The sequence below is a fragment of the Hemiscyllium ocellatum genome, chromosome 20 (genome assembly GCF_020745735.1).
Source record: "Hemiscyllium ocellatum isolate sHemOce1 chromosome 20, sHemOce1.pat.X.cur, whole genome shotgun sequence".
NCBI lineage: Eukaryota > Metazoa > Chordata > Chondrichthyes > Orectolobiformes > Hemiscylliidae > Hemiscyllium > Hemiscyllium ocellatum.
In genome coordinates this window covers 38,351,123-38,375,370 of record NC_083420.1, presented here as the reverse complement: position 1 = coordinate 38,375,370, position 24,248 = coordinate 38,351,123, and the positions used below count along the sequence as shown (strand labels likewise).

General features: G+C 43.3%; 2 protein-coding genes across 2 annotated transcripts in view; one reads left to right on the top strand and one right to left on the bottom strand.

The window, feature by feature from the left end:
- Positions 1–1,416: 1,416 nt before the first annotated feature.
- Positions 1,417–3,628, bottom strand: pgp (phosphoglycolate phosphatase). The gene is made up of 2 exons (XM_060840284.1): positions 2,966–3,628; positions 1,417–2,080 (listed from the first exon to the last, which is right to left on the bottom strand). The coding sequence occupies exons 1-2, from the start codon at positions 3,564–3,566 to the stop codon at positions 1,758–1,760; spliced, it is 924 nt and encodes a 307-aa protein (XP_060696267.1). The 5' UTR covers positions 3,567–3,628; the 3' UTR covers positions 1,417–1,757.
- A 5,470-nt stretch (positions 3,629–9,098) lies between these two features.
- e4f1 (E4F transcription factor 1) overlaps positions 9,099–24,248 on the top strand; it is a 40,026-nt gene continuing 24,876 nt past the window's right edge. The window contains exons 1-4 of the mRNA XM_060840283.1: positions 9,099–9,210; positions 20,659–20,813; positions 21,415–21,505; positions 23,305–23,522. Coding sequence (XP_060696266.1) covers positions 9,147–9,210; positions 20,659–20,813; positions 21,415–21,505; positions 23,305–23,522 — 528 coding nt within the window. The 5' untranslated portion in view covers positions 9,099–9,146. The remainder of the gene's footprint in view (positions 9,211–20,658; positions 20,814–21,414; positions 21,506–23,304; positions 23,523–24,248) is intronic.

Below are 24,248 nucleotides of genomic sequence, written 5' to 3'. Positions count from 1 at the left end.
TACAGGAGTCGGGAGGTCATTTGTGGCTGTACAGGATATTGGTTAGGCCACTGTTGAAATATTGTGTGCAATTCTGGTCTCCTTCCTATCAGAAAGATGTTGTGAAACTTTGAAGGGTTCAGAAAGGACTTACAAGGATGTTGTCTGGGTTGGAGGATTTGAGCTATAGGGAGAGGCTGAACAGGCTGGGGCTGGAGCATCGGAGGCTGAGGGGTGACCTTATGGAAGTTTACAAAATTATGAGGGGCATGGATAGGGTAAATAGACAAAGTCATTTCCCTGGGGTCAGGGAGGCCAGAACGAGGGGTCATAGGTTTAGGGTGAGAGGGGAAAGACAGAAAAGAGACCTTAGGGGAACTTTTTCATGCAGAGGGTGGTATGTGCATGGAATGAGCTGCCATAGGAAGTGGTGGAGGCTGATACAATTTAAGAGGCATTTGGATGGGTGTATGAATAGGAAGGGTTTGGAGGGATATGAGCTGGGTGCTGGCAGGTGGGACTAGACTGGGTTGGGATATCTGGTCGGCGTGGATCGGATTCACTGAAGGGTGTTTCAATGCTGTACATCTCTATGACTCTAGGAATGGAGAGATTCTTTTAAGGAAAGATGAAATAGACTGAGGCTATAATTGCTAGCATCTATAAGAAAGAAAGGGGACCATATTCAAACACAACATTTTTAAAAGAGGCTTGACAGTGTACACAGATGTTAGATGTAGGGAGGTTTCTCTTGCCTGTAGAGTCAAAAACTAGGAGACGTGGTCTCAAATTAAGGGGCAGACCATTTAGAACGGAGCAGAAATTTCTTCACGCACAGGGTGGTGAATTCTTGGAATACTGCAGCCCAGAGGGCTCCATAACAGTTTAGTCATGGAGTATTTTCAAACTGAGATTGATAAGATTCTGCATTTTTAAAAAAAAAATCAATGAATATGGGAATAGTGCAAGAACATGGTGTTCAAGTAGAAGATTAGCCATAATCTCAATTACAAAATGCACTGGATTCAAGGAGCTGAATGGTCTATAGCTAGTCCTATGCATGTTCTTCTGTAACCCAGAAATAGATCAACAATTCATCCAAAGACTAAGATAATAGGATTCTATTTAATAACATTTATCTGATTTGATGTTGAAAGTTCATCGATCCAAATCAAAGATTAAGTCATACACTGCACTCACACCATTTAAGCTGAAACAAATAGAGCTACTGTTTTCTTAAACATTATTCAAGGTTGACAGTATTTAATACAGGCAACAGTCTATGGCTGTGGACAACAATAACAATGTGTCATTGAAAATGTAGCATTAGCACATCATGATAGACATCCATGGTCAAATTTTGTCACTTCTAAAATCCAATGTTTCATTTAAAATATAGTCAATCCCTGGGAGTAACAGTACTACAGCAGCACAACAGAACAGCAGTAACACTTTATTTTGATTAAATGCATCCAAAAACATCCCGTCAGATACATAACACCCAAAGTTGCATCCTAGAAGGTAGTATTATGTACAGACAAGATGCCACCCCACTGTGCCATATTACAGACAAGTGCATCTGGTCTGCCACTGAAATACACCTTTGTTTCAGCTTTATTTAGAAGAAATAACATGATTATTGCAGACTGCTATTTAAAATAAACTTTATACAAAAACATTTAACACTCATCATTGCACTGAGGTATTCATAATATTAGTGATTGTACAGTACAGATGATAATATATTAAAACCCATGCATAAAATCAGCAGGATTTTATCAATCAAGTGCTGGAAGCAGGTCAGCTACACTGCCCACATAGTAGCTGGGAACCAGCTTGTGGTGATCAGGGGAGTCACTTTTCTGATTGGCCATTGCCTCTTCTAGGGTGGAAACGCCAGTCAGAGTTAGGATGGTGCGGAGGCCACAATTGGACCCCATAAGGATGTCGGTGTCCAGCCGGTCTCCCACCATTACTGTCCTGCTTCGATCAATGCCATGCTCTTTCACCATACAATCGAACATGAACGCATTGGGCTTGCCGATGACATGAGCCGTGCGATTTGACGCTGCTTCAACAGCCTTCACCAAGCAGCCTGTGCCTGTGGAGAGAGAACAGGATTAGTATCAAGCTATCATGTATCCCACTAGTCCATAGTTAAAGGGGATAACACTGGAAACATTGGAGCTGATGTTAGAATATTAATACAAAGCTATTGGGACAATTAATCAGTTGAAATAGGAAGTCAAATTGTCATAGAAAAACTAATTGATTACGTGAAGGGATCAGAGAGGAATCTCCCAAATTATGTTTCCATTAGTCCTGAGTTTTTTTGCTATTTTCAAGAAACTAAGTGGCAGCAGGGTTGGGGATAACAAATGTCTAATAATTGGTAGAGCCATGAGTTTAGAGTAGACGTGAAAAACCAGCAGAACCCGTTTCTGCCCGTTAATTTCACAGTACATCAATCTATAGTCCCAAACTCTACTAATGTAGAAACTTCAGGACAATAAACATAGCGAACAAGCAAGTGTTCACTGACAGAACACTAACTGAAGCAACTCTCAGCCAAACACCAAGCAAGCACGGGCCATGTAGCAGTTGGATTTCAGCTGACAGTATTGATGGAGTGCTGTTGGATCGCAGTGAAATAACATTCTCGCCATATTTTAATTTCACAATAAGGGTATCAGTATGCCCTTGAAACTGGCGAGGCCGATTAATCTGATTTCAGTGTGCTCAATTGATTCAATAACGCAATTTTCACTAGCTAACTGACTAACATTTTCCGAACTAATTTGTCAGTGTTTCAGACCGAGAATTAGACTCAATAAACTATAGACTCCACTGAAAGTTAATCTCCAAAACACCAGAGTAATAGGGTGCAACAACAGCTTTTGACTTGTTCACTTCCTGAAATCCAGTCGCCTTGCACAATCCCTCACTGGAGGCATGCTCTCCAAACCCGGTCTCTCTCAGTTCTTACCCGGGATGCCACCTCCCTCCGTTGGGAGCAGGGTGTCGGTATTGGTGGCCAGGAAGATACAGGAGGGGTCCCGCAGGTAGCGGGCGGCCCGGCACAGCTTCATGTAGGTGAAGTGCTCGTCGAAGCCGATCAGCACGGCGCCCACAGACGGGTCAAGGGGTTCGGCCGCCCAAGCCTGCGCGGGCCCGGGCCCAGGGGTGAGCTCCGGACCGGGTCCAGAGCCCGAGCAGGCGATGCCTTGGGCCCCGAGCTCCCCGCGGAGGGCTGCGCCGCCGATCAGGTAGACGGAGCCTCGGAGCTTGGCCTCCTGCCGTAAATAAAGTGCGGCGCAGGGCGCGGTGCCGAAGACCTGTTCAGGGCGAGCCTGGAAGCCCAGGCCGTGCAGCTTCTCCCCGTACATCCGGCGGCTCTTGCTGCTGTTGTTGGTCAGGAAGAAGACCCGCTTCCCCTGCTCCTGCAGCCGGTTAATTAACTGCACGGCCCCGGGGATCGGGCTGTCCCCTGTCCACAGCACCCCATCGCAATCAAACAACAACGTATCGACCGACGCCAGGAGCTCCGAGCAGAGAGCCCCGGACAGGTGAACACAACCGGCAGACATGACCAAAATGGGGAGGCCGTCTGCTCCGGAACCGGCGAAGTAACCGATCAGACTCCACCCCCAGTGGCGACGAGCCCCGCCCCTAAAACGGACAGACCCCGCCCCCAGTAGCGACGAGCCCCGCCCCTAAACTGATGGCCCTAAACTGTCAGAGCCTGCTCCAGACACGAGCCCCGCCCCTAAACTGTCAGAGCCCGCTCCAGACACGAGCCCCGCCCCTAAACTGTCAGAGCCCGCTCCAGATACGAGCCCCGCCCCTAAACTGTCAGAGCCCGCTCCAGACACGAGCCCCGCCCCTAAACTGTCAGAGCCCGCTCCAGACACGAGCCCCGCCCCTAAACTGTCAGAGCCTGCTCCTGACACAAGCCCCGCCCCTAAACTGTCAGATCCTGCTCCAGACACGAGCCCCGCCCCTAAATTGGTCAGAGCCAGCGCCAGACCGGACGATCCCCGCCCCTGAAACGGTCAGAGCCACGCCCCTAAACTGATCGGCCCTTACCTAAACGGTCAGCCTGCTCCAGACACGAGCCCCGCCCCTAAAACGGTCAGACTACGCCCCCAGTAGCGACGAGCCCCTCCCCTAAACTGGTCGGCTCTCTAAACTGTCAGAGGCTGCTCCAGACACGAGCCCCGCCCCGGACACTATGGCCACGCCCCCACCACTCCGGCCCTCCCCCAGTTGCTAAGGTAACGCCCCAAATTGACAGTCTCCTCTTCCCACCGCAACCGACAGGTACCGCCCGCCAGGACTCCGCCCCTCATCCATTGTACCCGCCCCTCATAGAAAGAGCATGACCCCCACAGTGAGGACTGTAGGCTAGAGTTGAGAGTGTGGTGCTGGAGAAGCACAGCAGGTCAGGCAGCATCCGAGGAGCTGGAGAATCGTCATTTCGGGCAAAAGCCCTTCATCAGGAAGCCTCGGGGGTTGGAGAAATATATGGGAGCGGGATGGGGCTGGGGCGAAGGTAGCTGAGAGTGCAACAGGTGGATGGAGGTGGGGGTAAAGGTGATAGGTTAGAGAGGAGGGTGGAGTGGATAGGTGGGAAGGAAAATGGATGGGTAAGACAGGTCATGAGGATGGCACAGGCACGGTGGCACAGTGGTTAGCACTGCTGCCTCACAGCGCCAGGGACCTGGGTTCACTTCCCACCTCAGGCGACTGACTGTGTGGAGTTTGCACGTTCTCCCCGTGTCTGCGTGGGTTTCCTCCGGGTGCTCCGGTTTCCTCCCACAGTCCAAAGATGTGCGGGTCAGGTGAATTGGCCATGCTAAATTGCCTGTAGTGTTAGGTAAGGGGTATATGTAGGGGTATGGGTGGGTTACGCTTCGGCGGGTCGGTGTGGACTTGTTGGGCCGAAGGGCTTGTTTCCACACTGTAAGTAATCTAAAAAAGTAATCTAATCTAAGATGGTGCTGAGCTGGAAGGTTGGAACTAGGATTGGAACCCAGCCTCATTCCAGATGAAGGGTTTTTGCCCAAAACGTCGATTTTCCTGCTCCCCGATGCTGCCTGACCTGCTGTGCTTTTCCAGCACCATATTTAAGATCCCTACACACTGGTCATCGTCCATTCACATATGTCCTGCTCATTATTGGAGTAATCGTCTCACTATTTAAAAATAATTGCAGTTACTGGAATCCACGTTGGACGAGTAGGACGCTTCTCCACCTCCTGATGCTGCCTGGCTTGCTGTGTTCTTCCAGCTTCCTGCTTGTTTATCTTACTCCATATACAAACTACATACAAATAAAAGCAAAATGACTCTGTATACTGGGGATCTGAAATAAGTGCTGGGGAAACTTAAAAAGAATCATATTAGATTCAACGTTAACTTTGTCTCCATAGATGTTAGGTAAAAACAATGACTGCAGATGCTGGAAACCAGATTCTGGATTAGTGGTGCTGGAAGAGCACAGCAGTTCAGGCAGCATCCAAAGTGCAGCGAAATCGACATTTCGTGCAAAAGATCTTCGTCAGGAATAAAGGCAGAGAGCCTGAAGTGTGGAGAGATGAGCTAGAGGAGGGTGGGGTTGGGGAGAAAGTAGCATAGAGTACAATGGTGAGTGGGGGAGGGATGAAGGTGATAGGTCAGGGAGGAGAGGGTGGAGTGGATAGGTGAAAAAGAAGATAGGCAGGTAGGACAAGTCCAGACAAGTCATGGGGACAGTGTTGAGCTGGAAGTGTGGAACTAGCGTGAGGTGGGGGAAGGGGAAATGAGGAAACAGTTGAAGTCCACATTGATGCCCTGGGGTTGAAGTGTTCCGAGGCGGAAGATGAGGCGTTCTTCCTCCAGGCGTCTGGTGGTGAGGGAGTGGTGGTGAAGGACGCCCAGGACCTCCATGTCCTCGGCAGAGTGGGAGGGCGAGTTGAAATGTTGGGAGAACCGTTTCTGCTGTTTTTGAATCTGTAGTCTGTACTGTTTGTCCTGTTCGGGTCCAAACTCTGCTGGTTTAAAGGTGGTCTGGAGTCTGTGTGGGATGAGTTGGTTACGGAAGCAGGCACTGAGGAAGCAAATGTGGCTGTGGTAGAGAGTTTGTTTCAGGACATGGTTGAAGAACTTCAGGGCAGAGGAAATGACCAGGGAGTTACCTGAGATTCTTGTAGAGAGAGGAGGAAAACTTCTTCAAGGCAGGCATCCTTGCAAGACGATTCGCAGTAGGGTTAAAATCAACTAGATAAAAACAATGCCAGCAGATGCTGGAAACGGGCGACACGGTGGCACAGTGGTTAGCACTGATGCCTCACAGCGCCAGAGACCCGGGTTCAATTCCCACCTCAGGCGACTGACTGTGTGGAGTTTGCATATTCTCCCTGTGTCTGCGTGGGTTTCCTCCGGTTTCCTCCCACAGTCCAAAAATGTGCAGGTTAGGTGAATTGGTCATGCTAAATTGCCCCTAGTGTTAGGTGTAGGGGTAAACATAGGGGGATGGGTCTGGGTGGGTGCACTTTGGCGGGTCGGTGTGGACTTGTTGGGGCGAAGGGCCTATTTCCACACTGTAAGTAATCTAATCTAATCTATAGTCTGAAACCAGATTCTGGATTAGTGCTGCAGGAAGAACACAGCAGTTCAGGCAGCATCCGAGGAGCAGTAAAATCGACGTTTCGGGCAAAAGCCCTTCATCAGGAATAATGGTAGAGAGATAAACTAGAGGAGGGTGGGGGTGGGGAGAAAGTAGCATAGAGTACAATAGATGAGTGGGGGAGGGGATGAAGGTGATAGGTCAAGGAGGAGGGTGGAGTGGATAAGAAGGTAGGACAAGTCATGGGGACAGTGAGATTAGATTACTTACAGTGTGGAAACAGGCCCTTCGGCCCAACAAGTCCACACCGACCCGCCGAAGCGCAACCCACCCATACCCCTACATTTACCCCTTACCTAACACTACAGGCAATTTAGCATGGCCAATTCACCTGACCCGCACATCTTTGGACTGTGGGAGGCAACCGGAGGAAACCCACGCAGACACGGGGAGAATGTGCAAACTCCACACAGTCAGTCGCCTGAGCCGGGAATTGAACCCGGGTCTCTAGCACTGTGAGGCAGCAGGCATCTGGTGGTGAGGGAGTGGCGGTGAAAGAGGCCCAGGACCTCCATGTCCTCGGCAGAATGGGAGGGGGAGTTGAAATGTTGGGAGAACCGTTGCTGGTGTTTTTGAATCTGTAGTCTGTACTGTTTGTCCTGTTCAGGTCCAAACTCTGCTGGTTTAAAGGTGGTCCGGAGTCCGTGTGGGATGAGTTGGTTATGGAGGAAGCAAATGTGGCTGTGGTAGAGAGTTTGTTTCAGGACATGGTTGAAGAGCTTCAGTGTAGAGGAAATATCCTGGGAGTTGCATTGGGAGAGTGACTCCCTGAGATTCTTGTAGAGAGAGGAGGAAAACTTCTTCAAGGCAGGCATCCTTGCAAGAGGATTCGCAGTAGGGTTAAAATCAACTACGTAAAAACAATGCCAGCAGATGCTGGAAACCAGATTCTGGATTAGTGGTGCTGGAAGAGCACAGCAGTTCAGGCGTTGCCAGACCTGCTGAGTTTCTACATCATGTTGATTTTATCCTTTAAACTGCCTCACTCCCATCTGGATTCTGTTACAAGGGACATAATCCTTGCAGCAACTTTGCTGTGGAGCCCCTTCAGAACGTTTCAATACTTCTCATTCTTCGGAGCTCCAATGAATATAGGCCAGCCTGCCTTTCCTAGATTCTTTTTTACCACAATGGGTGATAGTTTCATAGCTACTAAGAGCAACTGTCTATAATAAGTAATACAAAGACCAAAGGCTGTAGCTATTATATTCAAGGAGAAAGTGAGGACTGCAGATGCTGGAGATCAGAGCTGAAAATGTGTTGCTGGAAAAGCGCAGCAGGTCAGGCAGCATCCAAGGAGCAGGAGAGTTGATGTTTCGGGCATGGGATTCCTGAAGAAGGGCTCATGCCTAAAAAGTCGACTCTCCTGCTCCTTGGATGCTGCCTGACCTGCTGCGCTTTTCCAGCAACATGTTTTTAGCTATTATATTCAAATTGAGTAAGAGACTGGAGAGAAACATCTTTGCTGGACAAGTGTATGATTTGTCAGGCTGTTTTCTCTAGGTTTTGAAGAAATCATACTCAACTCGAAATGTTAACTTTCTTCTCAGATTCTGCCAGATCTTACTGAGATACCCCTGAACCCCAAACTCCTTTCTGTGTTTTCTGTGTACCCTCATCTCAGCCAGTTGAGCTGGGAAGGGCTTGCGCAGGGTAATCTAAGCTGGACTCTTCCCTGAGCCTGTCCACCACCTCCCCAGTTTTTCGAGCGTTGTTTGTTCCACTCACCGTTGTGATCACATCTTGCCGATACTGTACCACCCTCACCCAAACACCTTCCCATCAATCTTGGCAGCAGACACCCACCTAGTCCTCCGGTGGTGTCCTTCATTTTATTCCCACGGAGTTAGTCTCCATGATGCGGGTATTAATCCCAGAGAACTTGTTTATAACACCAAACTACGAGTTGACCAACCGTGCATTTTCAGCACACACCACTGCAGGAGTGGGATTTGGACAAGTTTCGCTGGGCAAGAAAAAACACTGAACAATCAATTATATAATTGGATCTCATCGATAACTGAGATTTTCAATTAATGTGATTACAAAACAAATATTAGAGATCAACCTACAAGACTCCATCCCCCCTTCACTTCTAATTTTAAATGAAACTGAGATTGGTAATTGTACAATGATGAGGAGGTGCAGGTGTTGGACTGGGGTGGACAAAATTAAAAATCACACAACAACAGGTTATAGTCCAACAGATTTATTTGGAAGGTTGGGATATCTGGTCGGCATGGACGGGTTGGACCGAAGGGTCTGTTTCCATGTCTATGACTAGCTTTTGGACCGCTACTCCTTCATCAGGTCGCTAGCTATAACCTGGTGTTGAGTAATTGTTCTCTGTTCCACAATGAATGGGTGAACTACATTTCCCAGCGTGCCTCAGTCTGCGCAGCCGCAGTGACGCGTGTCCGCTCCACCGCTGGCTCCACCTTTGGCGGCAGGTCGTAAACCGCCATTTTGTGGTCCTTGCGACAAGGGAGAGGAAGTCCTGATGAATTCCGAGAATACGGCAGAGAGGCAGTCTGTGGTGTCCCCGAGTGGCGTTGGGGAGGAAGGTAACGTGACACCCTGGCTCAGGCTCCAGGACAGGCCCTGACCTTGGCTTCAGTGGAACATCTGAGGCGTTAGGCCTTAGTGAAGGCTAGGGTCAGTCTGGCAGGGCCGGAGGTTAAAGGGCGGTCTGTTAAAGAGGGAGCCTCTTCATCCTGTTACCCGGCGACTCTCAGTAACAGTCTCCGAGCGTCTCCAACAAGCCCCCATGCCGAGTTTCTAACCGCATACTCCTTGTGGGAAAAAGCGTGGACTCATTATACTTTTTATGCCCAACTTTCCTCCCTCGCAAACTATGTCCCACTTCCATTGCCCCTTCTCTCTCCTCACTTATCCCCTGTCTCTACCCCACTGATATGATAAATTCAGGATACAAATCATGAAATGGGGGTCCGTTGGCTTTTTAATTTACAATTGATTCCAGTTGCAGTACTTCACATTCGTACCTTGAGAAGCATGTTATTATTTGTACATTTCATCACATCGTACTTTGTCCATCTCTGTTCCCCTCCCATCACTACTCTATACCACTTATCATGTTTATTGAGTGTTTGAGACTGAATACAGTCATATTGGCCACAACCAGTCAGACTTGGATGATGGCAGTTGTCAATGAAAACATACCTTAAAGGCAGAAACTTCTCAGATCAGATCTGCACTCTCAATGGTTTCTGCTTCCAGATTCACTATTTGGATGTGGGAAGGAATAGCTATAATGCATGTTTAATGGATATTGCATCTGTGGTATTCCTGCCTATAAAGTAACTTTCCCTATCATGTCAGTTTTTAAATTATAAATGCTAATACCTGTATGTATAATAGGGAACATTGCACTGTTAAATTTACTACATTTTGGATGAAATGTTATACCATGGCTTTATCTTCCTGTTTGGATGAATGCAAAAGTGCCCATTAACACAATTAATACAGTATTGAAATGTATGTTTCAGTTGCACCAGTACAACTACAACACTGGCATCTATCCATCAATGTGGAAAATTGCCTAGGTGGGTCTTGCACTTAAAAAATATAGGACAATACAACCTGGAGGGCTCTAGTGGCATGGTGATCGTGTCCGAACTGCTAGACCTGGGGGCCTGGGTTGAATTCTTGCCTTCAGTGTGTAATAGCATCTCTGAACAGATTGGTTAGAAAGTATTGGCAAAACCAACCTGGCCATTTACTACTCCCACCAGTGAAGGGATCATCAGTAGTGCTATGAAGCACTGGTAGAGCAATAACTTGCTCACAGTTGTTTAGTTTTGGTTTCACTCTGGCCACTCAGTTCGTTACTTTATTATAGCCTTGATTCAAACATGGACCAAGGAGCTGAAATCCAGAGGGAAGGTGAGAGTCACTGCCTTTCACATCAAGGCTGTATTTGACAGTGTAGCAGCAGGTGCCCCAGCAAAACTCGAGTACATGAGAATTGCGAAGAAAATACTCTGGAATCGTACCTGGCACAAAGGAAGCTGGTTACAGTTGGTGGATGTCAGTTGTCTCAACTCCTGGACTGCATTGCAGGAGTTCCACAGAGTGGATATTTTCGAATCAATCTGTTCGCGATGTTATTATGCGCATCTGGAGCAGGTGGGATTTGAACCTGGGCCTCCTGGTTCAGAGTTAAGACACTACCCCTGTGCCACAAGAGCCCTAGGTCCAACTGCCTACAGCTGCTTCAGCAATGACCTTCCCTCATGTACAAATGCAGCAAGACCTGAACAATGTCCAGGTTTGGGCTGACAAATAGCAAATAACATTCATGCCACAAATATGCCGTGCAACGGTTATCTCCATTAATAGAGAATCTCACCATCACCCGGTCACATTGAATGGTATCAGCAAAACTGAATCCTCCATTATTGGCATCCTGGGAGTTACATTGATCAGAAGCTGAACTGGACTAGCCATATAAATACCATGGCAACAAGAGCACTCAAAGGTTCAAAATGAGACAGCAAGTAACTAACCACCTGAATCCCCAAAGTCTGTCCACCATCTGCAATACAAAAGTCAGCAGTGTGATGGAGTACTGTCTGATACAAGTCACCATAAGTGATGATTTGTAAATTTTTCTTTAAACTTGTGAGTACATGTGACAATAAAGCTAATTTAATTCAATTCAAAACTTCCCTGGATGAGTGCCGCTCCAATCCAACAGTGTTCAAAACTTGACACCATCTGGGACAAAGCAGCCTGCTTGATTGGCACCACACCCATAAACATTCAATCTCTCCACCCCCAACACTCAGTAGCAACAGTGCACATGTGCCAAGTGAGCGATAGCTATGGACAAAGGAATTTTTTTTGCCTCCCCAAATGGTGAAAATGAAATGGATCAGCAGGTGGAAGGGGAGTGTTTGTAAGTGTCTTGTGCGAGTTTCAAGAAGAAACTCCTGGGCCCCCATTTGCACCAAATGGGACGGCAGCCACAGGCTTTTGTCCAAGGACAGGCCTCTGGACCATCCATCATTGTTATCGAGGGCACAAGTGTGGATGCCATTTTTGTAAAGGGCAATGTTTTGAAAATCTGGCAAGAGCTGGCTGCCCATTGATGTCTTCTCCATCAGGTTGCATTCGTCTTTTGCACCCCATGTCTTATTGATGCCGAGTGGCAGCAGACAAGGAAAGGAAGCAAATCCTGTCATCCAGATTCCATTACCTCATGAGACAACCTGCCCTATGTGTCCAAAAATCAGAACAGTCACATGAAGACCCAGGGCAGTTGCTCTCCCCTGATTTGGCGTCACTGTCAAATTGAAGGACTTATGATCACTTACGATGTAACAGGGAGTGATGTGGTTGCATGGACCAGGAGGAGAGGATATGGCAAATTTCCAAAATAAAACACCAGCTAAGTGGTTAACACTGCTGTCTCAGTGTAAGGGACCTTGGTTTGATTCCACCCTTGAGTGACTGTCTGTGTGGAATTTGCACATTCTCCCCCTGTCTATGTTGGTTTCCTTCCACAGTCCAAAGATGTGCAGGTTAGGTGGTTTGGCCATGCCAAAATTGCACAGTATCCTGGGAAGTGCAGGCTAGGTGGATTAGCCATGGGAAATGCTCTTCAGAGGGTCAAGTGACTCTGGCTGAATGGCCTGCTTCCAAACTGTAGGGATTCTATGATACAATTTACAAGTTGCATTGCAGAAATTCACCAAGTCCCCTAAGAATGCATCTTCCAAACGTATGACTGTCGCTATTACGAAGGGCAAGGGCAACAGATATTTGAGAACATTGCCTGCAAGTTTCCCTGTAAGCCACACATCTTCCTATTGCTGTACCTTCAATGTCATTAGGTCAAAATCTGGGAACTCCTTTTCTAAAAGCATTGTGGGTCTGCCTACACCAAATAGACTGTTGCTATTCAAGAAGGTATCTTGCCACCATCTAAACGCTGGATAGGGATGTGCAAATACTAGTCCAGCCAGCAGTGGCCATTTCCCATGAGTGAATTAAAAAAAAGCTTTCTATGAAGAATAACTGAGATCCCTGACATCCTAGTGAATATTTGATCAATATTGCGAAAAAAGCATTATCTGGTCATTATTTTCTTTTTATGGGAGTTTGCTGACTGCAAATCAGCTGGTACATTATGGCACTACATCTCATAAAGTAATTCTCTGGCTGTAAAGTGCTTTGAACATCCAGTGATGTGAAAATCTCACTATAAAGGCAAGTGTGTCTTAATGAAAGCTGCTTATACTTGTCATTCTGTAATTATAATCTACTCCTAGCAGTGGAGCTAGAGAACCTTAGTTTTCAATCTTCTGCTGCTTAAACTTTCCAGATGTCCATTGTTTTAATATTTAATCTCATTCACTGCAAATCAATTAAAAATAATATATGGCTAGCCACTTGGTAGTACAGAGTTTAGGAATTTCTGTAAATGATGCAATTTGTTGAAGCTTTTCATCTTGCACGGATTAGGATAATTCACAAGAATTACCAAAGTCAAGGGAAAATGCATCAGAGGAAAGTTCTGATTGGTTGCCTACTGTACTCTGATTACTCGGGACATTGCCATGAAAAATGTGCTAACTAATAATGGCAGGCAGTCAATCAAATGTTTTTTTAAAATTTTAGCCCAGACGATTGACTTTGCTCCAGCATTGCTCTGCAAAATGAAGCAGAGAATGGCTGTCGCCTATATTGTTGTGTTGAAATAAGTACAGGGTGCACATGTTATCTTTCCAAAGATCAGGGCCTGTTAATTAATATATGCAGCTTCTAGTAGATGCAAATGTGCCACAATTAATTGGCTCATTATCCATAGCAATACCAATAAGGAGTCCATTTGCCAACTAATAAGGAGTCTCCCCTTAAATAATATAAACATTGTTTTTCCTTTATGTTGGTAATTCTTGTGAATTGCTCAGATCTGTGACTTTGACAAAAATATTCCTTCCAGCCATAATACATCAAGATCAATAAAAATGATTTTAAAATGGGAATGGAAATGCACTTTATACATATGCACTAGAAGGAGGTGTAGGCCCCTGGTTCTCAGCCCTGCTTTGCTATTCAATAAGGTGATGGCTGACCTAATGACTCATTTCTGTCTACCCTATGCTTATTGAGAATGTATTGACCTCTGTCTTAAAAAAATGGAATTCAAAGACTCTGTTTCTGCTGTCTTTTGAAGAAGAAAATTCCAAAGTTTCACAATTGGTACTGTGACCAAGTTGTCCCAGCCCTCTTATCCAAAAATCTTACTTTGGCTTGAATTCCTGCATGCGAAGAAAGTATCAGGAAATGTCAGTTTTTTACAGTGTGGAGATGAGCTGATCGCTAATTTGAAATTCCTTATTTCCTCAAGAGGTGACTGACTTCAAATAATAGAAAGTGAGGACTGCCGATGCTAGAGATCAGAGTCAAAAAGTGTGGTGCTGGAAAAGCGCAGCAGGTCAGACACCATCTGAGGAGCAGGAGGATCGATGTTTGAGGCATAAGCCCTTCATCAGGAATGTGCTTTTCCAGTGCCACACTTTTTGACTTCAAATAGTGTTTATTACTAGAAAGTAGGATGAACATTATATTATGGCATCTGGCTTGTAGCCTAACAGTGATTGAGTCAATTAACTGTTGACTTAATAGTAATTCAACTTTATGGCTTTGAAGAGACATTTCGCCAAAGTAACATTTATCTTTATAGTTTAATCCTGTCTGCATGTATCAGCTATCTTCTCTAGAGCAGTTCGGTGGCTGGGGACATGAATATATATATATATCATTCTGGCTAAAAAAATTAAGTTTTTACAAAAAAAGTTATTTTCTGACCTTAAGGCAGGGATGCTGGATTTACAGATAAATAATTACTGTCTGTACTCTGGATGTGCTAGTTTATGTCAATTAAACTGTGTGGTCTGAAAGCTACAGACTAAGTACACTCAGTTATGCTTTAAGTGTCTGCTGGGACTTAGTGGGAGCACTGTTGCTTCTGCGTCTGATGGACAAATCCAAATCTAGAGATTTGGCTCATTCCAGGCTGATATTCCAGTGGAATACAGTGGGGATTATGTGCTGTCAGAGATGCCCTGCTTTAAATGCAAAGTAAATCTGACCTCTAGCCTTCACTTTCAGACAGAAAGGTTTGGAGGGATATGGAACAAAAGCAGGCAAGTGGGACTGGTTTAATTTGGGAACATGGTCAGCATGGAGTAGTTGGACCGAAGGGTCTGTTTCCATGCTGTACGACTTTTTAAAAGAGCAGAGGAGTTCTGTGTGGTGTTCTGGCCAACCAACATCCTTAACTCAGGGCATTTATCACATTTATAGGATCTTGTGTGCAGAATTGAATTCTATATTTCTCACATTGCAACATTGTAAAAATTTCAAAAGTACTTTATTGGTTGTACTGTATTTGGGAAGTCCTAACTCCGTGAAAGGTGCTAATGGAAGTGTATGTCCTTTCTTTGGTTTTCATTGTTACCTGACCATTGTCGGAAATATATAAAATTTGACTCGATGGTAGGACCTGACCCCTAAATTGGAATGTTGTGAGTTTAAATAACGCTCTAAAGACTTAACTGCATTACCTATCTGACATTTTCATGCTGTTCTGAGGAAATGAAACATTGCCATAGATGCTGTCTTTGGAATAAGGCATTAAATCACTGACCCCTCTTCCATTTCATTAAAAAATAGAGCAAAGTTATTTGAAGAATATTGGGCTAAGATTTATAAGGCAACCCAGAGCACAAGTAAGTCCCAAGATGTAGGAAATGTTCATGCTCCTGACCCCATTTGCTTCTGATCACTAGACCTGCTGATTCCCTTTTTGTTATTATTTTCTAACATCAAAATTCAACATACATTCTTTTGGCAGTTTTGGGGAGGAAGGAGGTTTCAAGAGGCTGCTGCAGCACAGAATGTGGTGTGGATCTGATCATTCCTCATGGCCATTGCAGCTGCATCCTATTAGATCCTACGACATGGTGGGCTGCTTTGGAGGCAGCTTCCGTGATGAGGTGGGTCCAGGATTCCTTATGGCGGCTTCTGCAGCATCTTTTGGTGGGTCCAGCCTGACCTGAGATTCCTTGGAGCGGCTTTGGCAGTGGCCTGGATTCCTTACGGCAGCTTTAGTATTCAGTTTCCTTGAGTTTAGGAGCCCTGGAGTTATGAATTGAACTAAGATGGACTTTGTCTTAGTTTTTTCTTTTTAAAAAAAATACATATAATTTGTTATTAAAATGGCGCTGGAATATGGCGACTTCCATACTTTTCACGTTGTTGTGAAAAATACAAATGACAATAAATTACTGTTCTACTTAAAAACATTTATTGTAAATAGAAAAACGAAATGCTGGTGTACTCAACAGGTCAGCAACCAACATTGGGGAGAAACACCATTTTGGTTTGTGTTCCCCTCCTTCAAAGATAGTTTATTCTTACTGAGACAGGTGCCTACTTTGTATTGCCAATAGCAATGATTTTATTTTTGCTATCTGTCTCACTTGAGTTACTACAGTCAATTTTAACAGATGGCTTTTCTTGGAGGGTGGTATCTCACTAGCAGGCTTCCATCATCTGTTGCCACCGGTTGCTTTGTGGTTCTGATCAAGAATTAAAATTCATTTATGAGCTGACCTACATTAGTTTCTGTCTGTCAATGCTTTGAATGAATTCATATCCTTACTCTCAAATCTGTCAACAGCCTCATTCCTTACTATTTCTCCTCCATCCAAAACCCTTGTAGATATCTATATTCCTGTAAATATAGCTTGTTGGGCATTTCCCACCTCCTTTTTTATCCTACTGTTGATATGGTGTCTTCACTTGCTAGGATCCAGTAGGAATTTCCTCCTTAAATCTGCTTTCTTCTCCATTAAGGTACTCCTTAAAATCAAGATTTTGATCATATTTCCTTATGTCACCTTGTGTGACTTCGTATCAAATTTTGTTTGATAGCTTCCCTGTGAGGTGTTATATAGAAATTTCTTGCACAACCTTTACTTGTGATACCTCCTAATATACTGAAATGCTTCAATTGCTTCACAGTGGTGAAGGTTTTTTTAAAATTCACTCACTGAATGTGGACATCAAGGACTGGGCCAGCATTTATAGCCCATCCCCAATTGCCCAGGGGACAGTTCCCCAAGAGCCAATCACATTACTGTGGGTCTGGAGTCACATGTAAGTCAGACCAAATAAGGATGACAGATTTCCTTCCCTAAAAATTATTAGTGAACCAGGTGAATATTTCCAACAATTGACAATAGTTTTATGGTCATCATTAAACTCTTAATTCCAGAATCTTTATTGAATTCAAATTCTACCATCTGCCATGGTGTCCAAGCATGAGCTGAGTTTCTGGATTAATAGTCTAGCAATAATATCACCTCCCTGTTATTAGATAAGATTCAAGGAATAGATCAATACAAGATTGGGATTGTAACCAGTTAAAGGTTGTGAAACAGCTTTTAACAATGTTCTAGAAACTAGGAGTGAATGTTACTGGAGGAGGGCTGGGCTATTGTTGTAAAAATGTCTAATTCCATGATTCATATGTTGTACAAATGTAATTTTGTGTTTGTGCATTGAAATTTTTAAAGATGAGATAATAGAAGCACCTTGTTTGGAAGGATGGTAAACATGCTTAAAGTAATTTCAATTTAAAGGGTGTCCTGTATTTATTGAGTAAGGGAAGTGGGAAAATACTGAACAGTGAGACAGCCCTTTCTAAGTATGGTGGAGACAATTTGATAAACCTCTTTTTAAGAGGTTTAAATTATTCATATCATTTCCCAAATCAAAGGAAGGTTGGAAAGCAAATGGTAAATATAGGGAAATTCTTAACGTGACCATCCTTTTCAGATCAAAGGGCATGTTTTGGAAAGTGAGGTTAATTAGATGAGATCTCCATCTGGGACATTTCAGAGAGATACTCTTGTTTATTTGTGATTTTTTTTAAGACACAGAGTTTTACATTTGGAGTTGGAAAAGCTTAGAAGAGAGTAGGGAGAGAAAGCTTCCACCATTTGTAGTTAGTTCTTGGGTCAAAAAGTGAGGTGCTGGAAAAGCACAGCAGGTCAGGCAGCATCCAAAGAGCAGAACAATCGACATTTCATGCATAACCCCTTCATCAAGAATGTGTGTGTGGGGGGGGGGAAGGGAGGTGGCAGGGGCTGGAAAATCAATAAGAGGGTGGGGAAGAGGGGTAATGTAGCTATAAAGGCAATGAGTATATGTAGGTAGGGGGGTGAAAGTGATAGGTCGGAGTGGATAGATGGAAAGGAAGATGGACAGATAGGATAGATCAAGAGGGCAGTGCCGAGTAGGAGGTTTGGGTCTGGGATGAAGTGGGGAAGGGGAGATAAGGAAACTTGTGAAGTTGACGTTGATGCTGTGTGGTTGAATTTCTTATCCGCTCCACCCTCCCCTCTGACCTATCACTATCACCCCCGCCACTTGCATCTACCTAATACCTTCCCAGCTACCTACCCCCATCCCACCCCCACTTTCTGATTTATCTCTCAGCTCCTTCTCCTCTCCCACATTCCTGATGAAGGGCTACTGCTCGAAATGTTGATTCTTGTGCTCCTCGGATGCTGCCTGATCTGTTGTGCTTTTCCAGCACCTTACTTTTCAATTCTGATTCTGCACGCCTGCAGTCTTAGTTAGTTTGTAGGTCCAGCTTTGAGAAGCTGAGAGAGAATATGACACAGGCTCTAAGGCTCTGCAAAAAAGTTATCAAAAAAAGGGGTGTTTTATGATTCTGGTATCACTGAACTGCCATGCTTGAATTAGAATCCTTAAAGAGGCTTCTAAGTTTGCCTTGTTGGATGCTAGTAGGAGGATTCCAAGATACCTCATATATTGAGTACTGAGGAGACATGCTGAATTCCTGAGACCTGTGGCACACCTTGCTTTTGTCCCAGGAGATGTGACAGCCCTCAATATCCTGTATGGTATTGAGGCCTCTTTAGGTGCAAGTAACAATGTAATAAAGAGTGTACTTTTGTGTTTAAAGAATAAGTGTTTGCAAAATATACCCGGTTAACACCCAAACGGTAAAAGTTGTTTAAATATGAAACCTGGTGGCATAATTTGGTTGATTGCTGTGAGTTTGAATTACCTTTTAAAAGAAAAGTTATTATCTTTGAGATTAAGGCAAGAGCTAGTATGACTCTCCAGGGAATGGCTATGTCCATCTCTCTCAATTTTCGCTAAACTGGAATTGTCCCTTTATTCTCTTCTAAGAGTGGAACATTAGGAAGAGTGCCTACAAAGCTCAAATTGAGAGAGTAGAGTTTGTATAGTTTGCAGGGTTGTCTGACTTTGTTATGGCAGGGAGGAGTAATTATATGATTTATACATTTAGGATTTTAAAGCGATAGTGAAGGGAGAGGTGAAAAGTAGAATAATTGCCTGTGTTGAATGTTGCTGAGAGGACAAGATTCTGCATTGCAGTCACATTCATGGAAGATGCATTTGGTGAATGACTGGGCCAGCTGGTTATTAGGAACAGGCAGAACTGGAATGAAGGAGTGGTATGGAAAATAGTGAAGGGATGTATATAAGCTCAATTTTATGAAGTGAAAGAAGCTGTGTAGTTGTACAGGATAGACAAAGCTTTTTAATAAGTAACATGGTGATAAAAATCCTGTTTCAATGAGCCTTCAATTGTGAAGATGATGTTTATTTACTAACTGAGTCGGGTTTATTTAGATTATGATTAGTTTAATTCACTTGTATACTATCCATTATCTACTCTCATTTCAACAATTGAACCAAATGCAAACCAGGAACAAAAAAATCCACCAAACTTTCCAACTAAAACAACTGACTGTTTCACTTGAGACCAAACACTGTACATGTTTCATCCAATCTGACTGCTTGTTATCCAATACACATAACAGCTAAGCACTGGAAAGTTTAGTATAAATACATTCCGTCCGTGATTTTGTTACCTTGAATCAAATCTACAATATTGCAAATGATTTGCTTGTCACATTTCTTGCTATCTCTTCTATCACTTTGTTAATTGCTCTGCCAATGGTATAAAATATCTTCTTAATCATCAGGATCAATTTAATGAGGTTCCTGGAACATTCTAAGTAATTTGCAACCCAATGGAGGTGTTTTTTGAAATTAATGCAAAAGTAGCAGCCACTTTATCTCACTGATGTCTGAAGCTGTGAATGAATTTTTATAAAAATTACCTCACTTTTGATTTAACAGTAATGAAAATCCTCAGTTCTTGCCTTTTAAACTGTCAGTACTTTCAGAATGATTGACCTTGATACTCTATGCAGTGAGCTTCTTCTGACACTTACCTGCTGGTCCATCTATGTCTTTCATAATCATCAAAATCTGCAGTGCCTTCCAGTTTACAAGCATAAGCTCATTTCAATGTGGTGTCTCTAGTCCTCAAGTTCAGAGTTTTTTTTGTATTTGTAATGAAGAAGAGCTCTCATACAACCTCTGTGGAACATACACAATATTTTTCTAGTTTGAGACTCTTCACTTTCCCCTGTCCTTTACTTTCTGTTCTTTAAACAATTTGTCTATTCATATGGCCACATTCCCTTTCATATTTGTGACCTTTACAGTTAGAGTCTTGTAAATTATCTTACAGATTTTCAAGCATTATTTTAAATCAACAATTTCCAACCTATTTATCTTGGTGGGTCATTTACTCTTTCAAAGAATTACATAGAATTACTCCAACCTTTTAGACCACATACTGACTAGCTCTGTTTTAACCACTTATGCAGTAATATCTGAGGTAAGACTAACTGGCCTCAAGTCTATTCTACCTGTCTGATGAAAGGTGAACTGTACCTCAGCTCTGTTTACGTGCCCTTATTTTGTTTCCTTTGCCATTACTATTTAACAAAAATCCATTGGTTTCAGTTGAATATTATTTGTCTGTGAGTTGGATGGGGGTGGGACATGGGCATGAGAGTGGTAATACATTTGCTGTTCCAACTCTGGGATCTTCCTTGCAGAGGAGCATGATGTCCATAAGTGTGGTCGTTGTCAGACCGAGTTTTGCAACCTGGAGACTTTCATTACGCACAAATTACAGAAAACATGCCAGCGGATCCAGGCTTTGTCCACTGGTGACTCTGACCATCTACCTGTCAACCAAGCAACTCCCAAGGTAATTATTGCTTCTCATCTCAAATATTGGAATTTTATCTGTGATCTGTTTCTCTTGCCTGCTTCCTTTGTTTCTGTGCTACTCCTTTCTTGTCGCCCTGCCTGTAACTCTATCACCCCTTATATTATTCTTACACTACTACAGTGACTTTTGTAATTGTGCAATATTTTGCACTGTGCTAAGGTTGTGAATGGTATTATATCATTTTTTCTTTCACTTTTTCTTCCTTTTCCCTTTCCTTTTCATGTGGACTTTATCTTCCCTTCCTATTCTTTCCCCTTTTCAATTTTCCTCTGTCTCTCTTCCTTCCTGTTATCACTAACCCCCAACCCACCTCCCACCCACTTGGAAATACGATAAAACAAAGCATTGGATAAGTTTGAAAGACTTGAAAGGGACATGGATGATCAGACTCCCCCACTGGGAAGGGATTTAACCCATGGAGAAAGGTCCCGTTTAAATTTGATGGGGCTGTGGATAGTCTTTTTGCTTTATTTGCATTGTCTTTCTAATGGTAGGTGAAACATTTGTGGAGCTGAGGCAGGTTCTGCCAACTTGGAGCCAGTGTGCCTCTTAAAACTCTTCACCCATCTGTTTCCAGGAATCAGTGTCCTTGGACTCAGCGATTACTCTCACACAGTTGGTTGTGGCTTCCTTATCACAGCCTGAAGCAAACAACAAATCACAGTCAGGTGAGGAATTCCAGAAGTTTTTTTTGAGGTACAGTACTGTATATTTTCATCCTGGTGGGGGGCCAGGTGTCAGCTGTGTGATTTAGACTAATTTTTATTTCAGGTATCCAGTGCTGGAACCAAGCACTTTCAGGTCAGGTCATGGCTTTAATGCAGACTATAGCTCCCATTATAATATGCCACTACTGCTTCTTAATCCCAATATCAGGAGAGTGCTTTGAACTGCAACTGTCCTGTGTGCTTTGTTAATGATTTGGCTCATTAAGTGCAGCTTTGTAATATCATTCAAGATGCACAATGTGATGTAAACAGTGTCATATACATATAGTTTTAATGTCATTTATTGTAATTTTGGGCTTTTGGCTTTTGAGTAGCTTATGGGGTTTTTTTGTATGTCTGGAGTTAATAATGAACTTGTAAGCATTCCTGGAGCCACAGTGATTTTTATTTTAAAAACAAGTTTTGATGTTTGGCTTTGGATTAATAGGTTTTTGCATATATTGGTTTGAACAAGATAAACAAACTGCAGTTTAGAAGATTGGAAGTTTTTTTTAAACTTAAAGAAAACACCTAGTGACAAGAATTTCTTTTCAGTTTCATTTTGTGTTTTGGTCCTGTAAAGTTCTTTGATGAAGAAGTTTGCATTGACATGAATTCCTGAAAAGCCAAGTATATCGTGTTACCTTAGAGTAAACAGTGAGTGACAATATTAGATGAGAAGTGTTGAGATAAAACCCTGAAGAGGTTACTTAAAGGTGAGTGCTTGTAAGATCAGGCGTATCATAGCTACAGGAAGAAGCTATTGGTAGCTCTGCTCTGTAAGTTAAAGTCAAAGTAACTTAAAACTTTCAAAGTGTTAAGAGACAGAGACTCTGGAGTGAATATTGTACAAGTGGTGTTTTGGAGCATTACAAGATGTGTTTAGGAAATAAAAATTTGTTTTTCTTCTAAACGTTTAAAGGAGTGTTTTGGGATTAATGGGGTTATACTTTTACTGTGAGTTTAAAAATAGTTTAATTTATTATATTTATCTTCATTTTTTGTCATAAACTTATGTTTTATTGTTAAAGCATAATCTGCAGCATTCTGTCCCTGTTTCAACGAGAGATCACTTTGTTAAAATCAAAACAAAAACAATATGATCTATCATGCCATGTTTCAATCTGGGATCTGACTTGTTCAGCAATAACATCAGCTGGAGTTATAATAACAAAAATTGGGTAAGCTCATTTTGCCTGGGACCAGCAGAGAGCCCATTAACCCATTTAGACATTGAACAGAGATTCCAGATCAAAATCATCACCCTATGCAAGTACCCACCACAACTTGTGTTTTTAAAGTTTGGGCTTTTGGGCCTAATTGCTTGAGACTTTTTTATGATATCTAGACTTTGAACACTCCAGAGTTATGAGTCACCATTGGTCTGGATCACTGGGGCAGCACAGTGGCTCAGTGGTTAGCACTGCTGCCTCACCGCACTAGGGTCCCAAGTTCGATTCAAGCCTCGGGCAACTGTCTGTGTGGAGTTTGCGCGTTCTCCCTGTGTTTGCGTGGGTTTCCTCCGGGTGTTTTGGTTTCCTCCAACAATCCAAAGATGTGCAGGTCAGATGAATTGGCCATGCTAAATTGCCCATAGTGTTAGGGGCATTCGTCAGAGAGAGTTGTGTCTGGGTGGGCACTTCTTCGGAAGGTTGGTGTGGACTTATTGGGCTGAAGGGCCTGTTTCCGCACTGTAGGGAATCTAATCTAATCTAATCACTGTAATTCTGGGCCTCATTTCTTTATAATCTTATTTTCAGATGATGGAAGCAACAAAACATGTCAGGTTTCGGAGGACCAATTACAGGACTACCCTCAGCCACATCAGAGTGAGCAGCCCACTAGTGATGGAATTGATGGCAACAGTAGTCAGAAAGGCATGGAAGAAGAGAGTGGGGCTGAGAAGAAGAAATATGAAATAATTCTAACAGATGAAGGACGATTCATATGTCAAGTCTGCGAAAAGACCTTTAAAACGGTCGGTTAATTACTTAATATATGGAGAGGGGTTGTAAATGCAAAATATATGGTAGCAAAACTGAAAGGTGAATAAAATGTACATGAAGTAGAATAAGCCATTTGTCAAATGTTAGGTGAGTATACATGTGGGGTTTTAACCTAGTTTTCTTTCCAAAATTCCAACTTCATTTAGGTTTAACAAACCTTTGAGACTAGTATAAGAGAATTGTTCTGTGCAGTACTTGTATATCATTTAACAGTTGGTTCAATGACATTGACAGATTGTATTTGCCTGAAGAATGGTGGATTGTGAAAGAATAGTGTGGTCAGGGATAAATGAATGACATCTTTTTCTAAAAACAAACAATCAAAATGTTGTCATTTAAAAACTATTCAATGTGTAACACTTATAAAAAAAGTTTGATCTTTTGTAGCCAGGTGTGTGTCCCTGTTACTTGTGACCTCTGAGTAACATAGATGCCTTGATATGTCGGGCATGCAGAAGTTAAAGTTTTGGAACCCCCCCCCCAGCCCATCCTCTCCAAAAAAAGCTCCTCCGTTTATGGGAATTAGTACTGTCAGTTAATAAAGAATTAATTAGCAACTCATTGATATAGTAACTGGGATTATTTTCTCCTACAATATCAGAAATATTAGCTCAGAAGTTAAAGGTGCACAGGTAATTTGAACTGATTAAAAGAAATATCTCTATATACCTACTGTGTGTGTGTGTGTAAAAGACAGT